Raw genomic sequence first — 8,353 nt, 5'->3', positions numbered from 1 at the left:
CTTCAGCAGTCTGCAGTCGCCTTCAGCAGTCTGCAGTCACCTTCAGCTGTCTGCAGCTGCCTTCAGCTGTCTGCAGCTGCCTTCAGCTGTCTGCAGCTGCCTTCAGCTGTCTGCAGTCACCTATAGGGCTTTAACAGAGTACTCGAGTAATCGACAGGTCGATTCTTAGGACATCTATCGAGTTTTTAAATTTCACATAGAGTATTAGTAGTGACGTCTTTGTGTCACGTGATCCACACCGCGCTACTAGTAGAAACTACCAAATGGATTCCCCCCCAGCAGATGGACTGAGCAGAGCAGGTCCAGTCTTGACAAACAGGTAGAAATGCATCAGTAGTCTGGAAATATTTCACTAAACATGAATCTTCCGGTTCAACTACCGTAAGGAAACAGAAAATGAATCAACTTCCTGACTGTTTGGAGCTCGTTGTGAACCGGTGTTGTACCATATTCTGTGACCACCGTATATTGTGACCGTAGGGGGCGGTGTTGCATGCACTGTTGCAGGTCACAGAATATGGTGTAACAGTTCAGCCGCCTTCAGCCGTCTTCAGCCGTCTGCAGCCGCCTTCAGCCGTCTGCAGCCGCCTTCAGCCGTCTGCAGCCGCCTTCAGCCGTCTGCAGCCGCCTTCAGCCGTCTGCAGCCGCCTTCAGCCGCCTTCAGCCGTCTGCAGCCGTCTGCAGCCGCCTTCAGCCGTCTGCAGCCGTCTGCAGCCGCCTTCAGCCGTCTGCAGCCGCCTTCAGCCGTCTGCAGCCGCCTTCAGCCGTCTGCAGCCGCCTTCAGCCATTTGCAGTCGCCTTCAGCTGTCTGTAGCCATCGTCAGCTGTCCGCAGAAGTTTTCAGCCATCTTCAGCTTTCTTCAGCTGTCTGCAGCTGTTTTCAGCTGTCTGCAGCTGTTTTCAGCTACAGATAAGACAGGCAGACACTGCCGTACAGCAACCCAACAGAAACACACCCAGATTAGACTAAATTAGATTACTGTTATTAGATTACCTTGCATTTCAGACAAAGACCACCTTCAAACAACGGATGTGGAACTTCAACCTCAGGTGATGCACAAGACAAGCAAAAATCTGAAACACAACATTGGCTCATTAACAACGTTGTGTTTATCTTAAAATATTGTAAAAACAATTTATAAACTTACCTTCAATTGTTTTGTCTTCCTCTTTGATCTTCTTTATTAATGATTCTGTAAACAAATTGTTATTGTTGAATGATTAGGACGTGACCCAGCTGGTAAATTATTTACGTTTTATTCAAACAAAACATTTAAAAATACAAACCTCGGCTGTAGGTGACTGCAGAGGCAGCTGCCTTATTTTTACTGACATATTTTCTTTTTTGCGGGGGCTGATAGTCAGACACTGCGGATTCAGGAGATTCTGAACGTGGAGAGGAGGCTGGAAAACATGAAGAAAGAGAAAACGTCAATTCCTCTGCTGCCTCACACCTCGAGTGGGACCTGGATGCAGCAAACAGTCGGGAGGCATCAGAGGAATTGTTCATTCTAATTGATTTATGGAACTTTTTGCAGGACGGGGCGTGAAAATGAGAAAGCAGTTTAGTTTTCTCTGTAGTTGTGTCACATAAGGAGCAGTGTTGACCTGAAAATAAAAACAGTTTGGATGATCTATTAGCAATTTAATTTATGAGTCCAAACATGCAGCGTTGACTTTGAAACGAAACAACATTTCTGAACATTCATTTTAATTTTCAAATTTTGCATTTCAAAATGAATTTTGGTCACAGGGTCATATTTTGAAAAACAAATGTTAAAATTAATTTACAAACTGAGCAGTCTTGGAGAAGAGAATGAAAATGCAGTTTGGATTATTTATTTTTAATTTTATTTATGAGTCAAAACATGCAGCTTTATTTTGAAAATGAAAAGCATTTCTATTAATCCATTTTAATTTGAAAATGGTGACACATTCGCTTCTATACAGCGTGCGCTGTCAGGACATTATTACCTGCAGTGTCCCCTCAGTGCAGACAGACTGAACTAGACAAAAGGGCCTTCTCCTACTCTGCTCCTTCCTGGAATATCTTGCAAGAAGATCTGAAGCTCTCGACCATGACCTCTCTAAGTGACTTCAAACATCTGCTAAGTTCTTGGGAAAAACCAATGCATGCTCCTGTTTTTAGTTTTCTACACCGCCTTACAACCTAGCTGTTTTATCGCTACTTTTCCTTTTAATTACCATTTTATTTTCACTTGTTAAATAAAATTGTACACATCCTTTATGACTGTCTATTGTTGTCCACTGTTGTCATCACTCTTTGTTAAAATTCAGGTCTCTCTTGTAAATGAGTCCCCGAGGCTCCATGGGATTAACCTGTCGACCAGGGCAATATTTAATTCATCTTTTCAGCCATTTTGGTGCTTTACTTAAAAAGTTCAAACTATTAATTTTATCTCACATTCTCTTCTTACGAAGTAATCATGACTTTTAATCATTTGTTCATATTTAACATGTGCTGTATATAGAATAAGTTAAAAATAAAGTTGACATTAAATGACTACACAGCCACCGAGAGTAAATGTCATTATAGCAGCTGGTGAAGATTCTCAGTCATCCAGGACATGATCAATTCAAAAAACGTTCGTTTGTTTTTTGTACTGAACGTTTTTTGAAGTCATTATAGCAGGTGTTTATCAGAAAACATAATGTTTTGCAGCGTAATGAAGTAGAGAACAGTGACTTAGACCATCTTGTTGATAATTTTACGTCTTACGCAAACTTCACTCGATAAAAGAAAGTGATCACTCAAAGAAAACGGGCTCTTTGATTCAGTCCTGAGTTACGTACTGTAATTTCTGGACTATTGAGCGCATCTGATTTTAAGCTGCGCCCACTAAATATAAAAAGAAAATTAAAATTTTACATAGATAGGCCACACTTGTCTATAAGCTGCGGGTGTTCACATTGTAACATGAGATATTTACACAGAAATATATATATTTTTTTACTTTTAATTAAATACATACCGGTAACACGCACAAATAAATGTTGTTTTTTCTGAACAGTGCCTGTAACACGGCTGATAAAAAAAAAACCAGTAGTCTACCAGGAAGTCATTGATCGTTATCCCCCCACCCCACCCTGAGACAGATGTGTATTGGGCAGCTATGTGAGCTCCTGGGTGTGACAAAGCTAAATGTTTTGGTGGCATGAAGCACGTTAGCCAATCAAAAAAATATTAATCCATAAATTAGCCGCAGCATTGTATAAGCCGCGGTGTTCAAAGTGTGTGAAAAAGTAGCGACTTATATTCTGGAAATTACGCATTTTAAAAGAGTCATCTAAAAAGCAGGAGAGAACATGGAACCCCACTAACATTGAAGAAGTTTATTGAACTTGGAGAGATGCATTCAACCTTCATTTATACACAACTTATATCTAATCTAACATTCACCTCAAAAATTCTTGAGAAAATAGTTGCAGGTGAGTTGTGTGAACATTTGAACAGAAATAATTTGAAGATTTTCAGTCAGGGATTAGAGCTCATCATAGCACAGAAACAGCACTGGTGAAAGTAACTAATGATATTCTCATGGCCGCTGACAATGGACAGGTGTCTACACGGGTCCTGTTAGACCTCGGTGCTGCATTTGATACAGTTCATCACAATATTTTACTACCATCTACTTCTACTCTACTTTCCTAACAGAGCACTTCGCTCTCAGGCTGCAGGTTTACTTGTGGTTCCTAGAGTTTCCAAAAACTGAATGGGAGGAAGATCTTTCAGTTATCAGGCTCCTCTTTTGTCAAATCAACTTCCAGTTTCTGTCCATGAGGCTGACACATTGTCCAGTTTTAAGACTGGGCTCAAGACTTTCCTGTTTGATAAATCCTATAGGCTGGGGTTTCCTGAGCTATCCCTTAGTTATGCTGCTTTAGGTTTAGACCGCTGGAGGACAAACTGACCACATTTCCTCACTCTGCAGCTGTCTTTACATGTTCTGCTTTACCCGTTTGTATTTGTAATTATTTCTTTACATGTTTTAGTATTTCCTCCTATAGAAAGCACACCTGGACCTGTCATTCTGTGTTTCTGTTTCTACTTCCTGTTCCTCTCAAACCCAGACGGCCGCTCATCCTGAGCCTGATTCCGATGGAGGATTTTTCTTGTTAAAAGGGAGTTTTTCCTTTCCACTGTCTCCTTTGTGCTTGCTCAGGATGGGAAACTGTGACGAAGTGAAGATTCAACACAACCTGCTGCTTCCTTAGATAAATAACTTTTACTAATTGTCTTTTATAATGTACGTGAATGTTTCTGTCTAGGGCCCTGAGACAACTTCTGTTGTGATTTGGAGCTACAGAAATAAACTGTAATGAATTTATTTAATTAAAAAAAGCTACAAAATATGTAAGGAATACAACGTGACATTTCAAAGCATTTTAAAATGAACACCTACCAGGAGGTGAAAAGCCCTTAGGTCCAGTAGGCAGAAAACCTTCAAAAGCCCAATCCACCATCAGCTTCAGCTGTTTCTCTTTATTGCCGTCTGCCTGAGAAAACAGCTTCCTACACCGCACACTTGCCAACTGGAGACAAGAACGTTAGTCAGTCAAAAGTTTTAAAGCACAGATTTACACACCGTTTAGTTCAACTCGATAATTCAGAGAATTGCTTTGAACTCTAGTGTTTGATGAGAAAGCAGATTTTATAAACTATAGTTTTAAGACTGGGTGGCACGGTGGAGCAGTGGTTAAAGTTGTCACGTCACAATAAGGCGAACCAATCGGCGAACTCAATTTGTCCAGAAGGTAAACGCCCCTCGTCTGTGAAGCTGCTCTGCAGCTGCTCGGGGTGTACGCTGGAGTATGACGTCTGAACCCTCTGTGTACAGTACATGCGTACGTACGCGTGGACTGAGGTACGCGGGAGTAAACTGGGGGCTTTATCGTTGTTATCCATTGCTGTCATCACTCTTTGTTAATATCAGGTCTCTCTTGTAAATGAGTCCTCGAGGTTCAATGGGATTAACCTGTCTAAATAAAGGTTGAATACTGGGAACAGCTTGGAATACCCCAAGAGGATCTAAAGAATGTTGTTGCATTTCTAGGTTCGTCTTTTTCACCTGCAACATCCACAGCCTGACCACAGATAAGCAGCTGAAAAAGATACATGAACTGCAGTTCAAACTGCAGGCCGCTGTGTGCTTGAATACCTCAATGATTTGGTAGATGGCCTCTCTGTAGACGGGAAAACTCGTAAAAGAGTTTTTGCAGAAGCATCGACTGAAGGCTTCAAACGGCAGCAATCCATTAACATGGACCTGCAACAAAAACAATCAATGCTGTAAGAATCTGCATAAGATTTGTACCTCAACCAAACAACCATCAACCATCATGCTGTAACCTCTGAGAACATGCCGTCTCCGAACCACACCACCCTCCGCATGCCTGGGGGAGGACACTTTGACTTCCAGGCCACCACCATCCCTGGCCACCAGGAAAAACCCTTGACTTTACCCCACAGCAGCTCCCCTGTCAGGAATCCTTTCTCATCCTTCAGAAAACAAAACACTGGATGACACGCACAGAAAAATCTGACATTTACCGTTTACATGTGGACGATGAAACGTTACCTGGTACTCTTTGCTCCGCCCTCTTATTTGAGTTATGTTTTTTAACGACTGCTCATCGAACTGAAAATAAACCAAGATTTGAATGTAAAATAAATCAAACTGTAACAGCTCATTCAGACAAAAATGAATTCTTTGTTAGTAAAACTGAATATAATCAAAAATATTATGTTAGAACCTTCACTCAGCCAGAAACAAAACAAGAAATGAAGGTCACCAACTATGGAAGACAGAAAGAAATACATAAATACTTTGCAAAGACCTCTTACTGCGATCTGAGGCATTTATGGAACTGGAAGTCATGCATCAAAGTTCATGCTCAATAATCAAGTTTAAAAAATCCAACAAAGTCCAGTCAAGTCATCTGGATGGTTTCTTTTTTTTTTTTTTAAGTCATGCAGTTGTTCTGTGAAAGTCAGTCCCAGTTATGGGTCTCGAGTTTTGGAGTGGTTTTGTTGCAGCAGTTGATGTTTACAGTAAATTATATATATTTTTTTAATGAATTACATTCAGTTTGTAGTGTCTTATTTTACAACCCAGTTGTGAAGTTTCTGTGAAACGAGCTGTTCATGAGCCACAGGAAATCTGGTAGTAGTTACCTCATCTCTGGACTTATGAGCCCTGAAGTCCTCATTAAGGTCTATGGGTTTGGACCAGGTGCAAACACCAGCCTGAAACATCGTGCGGGCCTGTGGCTTCTGACGCAAGCTGTTCCTCAAGCCAGAACGCCCCCTGCTGGTGCCCTGAGAGACAGCACAGTCTCATTACACACCCAAGAATCATGCCAATACAATATTAATAATAAAAATAATAAATAATTGTATCAGAGCTTCTCTTTACACATATTCCAAGTCGTAAATTATGGATCTGATCAGCTGGTCTCTCAACGCAATTGATAAAATTTTCTCGACGAGGAGACAGGGTGAAGGAGAACCCTCATGTCCTGAAGGGGCACACGCAGCTGGATGTATCATGGATTCCTGGAGTGCAAGGAAGATGATGTGCTTGTCTGTATTGTCCATTGAGGACGTAGAAGACGCGTACATAATTGGATTTATGAAAACAGGGTTTCTGCTTGTTGGGATTGGCGGCTACCTAGGATATCGACAAATTAAGACGACATCAGCAGCAGTTTTGATATGGTGAGGCTGCCTGCCTTATATGAAGGACTGCACCGTGCTTCAAGCGCTCAGACTCAGATGCTTTGCGAACTGAACCGTAAGCTGGACGTGATTTCTGAGAATCGCAGGCCACTTGCAGCTCCTAGAACTTGCCGCCATGAAGGGACCGACCTTAGAGAAGACGAACAAGCACGGACCGGTGGAATGTCCACAAATCTGTCTGTTTGGATTCACCACTGAGTGTAGCAGCAGAACTGAAGGCAGACATGAGATCAGTAGTCGACCTGTCCCAAAACAACTGTTTATCTGAATCTGGCCTTGGATAGGCCAACTTATCTCAAATTGCTACTGGTGGATACGTAAATCAAGAAGCTCTGCTTTGCCCCCCCACCCCCAAAATCTGTGGACCCTTATCAGAGTGGACCAGCTGATAGATACTTCATGATCTTTTATCAGGGCTATAGAAACTATCTGAAAGTGTTCATGGACAATCTCACCATCTTGTCCCACCCAGCCCCCTGCAAAACGTTTTATGTCTCTCTATGTTGCTTTTGCTGAGGTAATTTTTTTTTTGCTACCTCGCACTGTGCCCTGTGTCCAAAGACACGATGTGAGAGATCTTTATTATTTATACCTTCTCTCCTCATGTTTTCTTCCCCTTTTCTTTTCTAAGCGATAAGAGCAGCGCTTCATAGAAGCTGCAGCCCCGGTACACTTCAGTCTACCCTTCGGACGGATGTACGGGCCGTAACTTTGCTGTACTTAACTGTGCAATGACATTAAAGTTGATTCTGATAATAATGAACGCTGTGTTGTCATCATTGTATGTTTCCATATAATGGCAAAATTAGTTCTCTGCGTTTAACTCATCACACCTGAGATACACCCAGGTGGAGCAGTGGGCAGCTATGCAAGTGCCCGGGGAGCAATTCGGGATTAGGTGTCTTGCTCAGAGACAACACAACATGTGGGAGTGGCTGGGGATCAAACCTGGGACTTTCGGGTCCCGAGTTGGCTGCCCGGCCGCTACACCATCAACACACTTCATGAAGAAAAAGATGAAATCAACCATGAAGATGACAAGAATCAACTTAGTGCATAAGGTGCAGATCGTAGATGAAAATAAAGTTTCAGCTGATGGTAAATATGGTCCAAGTCCACATTTATAACCGTAGAACAATCTTAAAACAAGTTGAAACCTTCAGAATAAAACATAAAATTAAAAAGCTAAAAGTTGACAAGTCTTACCTTTGTTGACAAAGCATCGAAGGGATCTTTGGAAACAACAAACATTTTATTTATAAAATGTTGATTTTCTTACAAGGACAAGTGTGTTGTACAAATAAACTGTGGAATCGTGTTTCTTACAGTTTATCCTTGAAAGGCGAACTTCACAGGCCTTCAGCAAAGCCCTGGGGTCGTTTGTTTCTAAAGAACAGAACATGAGTGGAATATCTTAAGTTTCTGTCTGGAAACCACAACAGCTTCATTTATAGAGCAACTTAAACCAAACCAGACCATACACAGGATAACACTACCAAAGTACACAGAGTAACACTACCAAAGTACACAGAATAAAACTATTAATGTACACAGAATAACACTACCAAAGTACACAGAATAACACTACCAAAG

At 41.6% G+C, this 8,353-nt stretch overlaps 1 protein-coding gene across 1 annotated transcript in view; it reads right to left on the bottom strand.

The window, feature by feature from the left end:
- The window catches only part of dnmt3ba (DNA (cytosine-5-)-methyltransferase 3 beta, duplicate a), a 28,829-nt gene that overhangs the window by 9,598 nt on the left and 10,878 nt on the right, over window positions 1-8,353 (bottom strand). Inside the window, exons 7-16 of the mRNA XM_037683819.1 lie at window positions 8,087-8,146; window positions 7,967-7,992; window positions 6,197-6,340; window positions 5,601-5,660; window positions 5,372-5,521; window positions 5,181-5,288; window positions 4,425-4,554; window positions 1,288-1,404; window positions 1,149-1,193; window positions 995-1,074 (exon numbers count right to left, since the gene is read on the bottom strand). Coding sequence (XP_037539747.1) covers window positions 995-1,074; window positions 1,149-1,193; window positions 1,288-1,404; window positions 4,425-4,554; window positions 5,181-5,288; window positions 5,372-5,521; window positions 5,601-5,660; window positions 6,197-6,340; window positions 7,967-7,992; window positions 8,087-8,146 — 920 coding nt within the window. The remainder of the gene's footprint in view (window positions 1-994; window positions 1,075-1,148; window positions 1,194-1,287; window positions 1,405-4,424; window positions 4,555-5,180; window positions 5,289-5,371; window positions 5,522-5,600; window positions 5,661-6,196; window positions 6,341-7,966; window positions 7,993-8,086; window positions 8,147-8,353) is intronic.

Source organism: Nematolebias whitei, chromosome 11, assembly GCF_014905685.2.
Source record: "Nematolebias whitei isolate Nwh7 chromosome 11, NemWhi1, whole genome shotgun sequence".
Taxonomy (NCBI): domain Eukaryota; kingdom Metazoa; phylum Chordata; class Actinopteri; order Cyprinodontiformes; family Rivulidae; genus Nematolebias; species Nematolebias whitei.
This window is presented reverse-complemented; position numbering and strand designations above follow the sequence as displayed.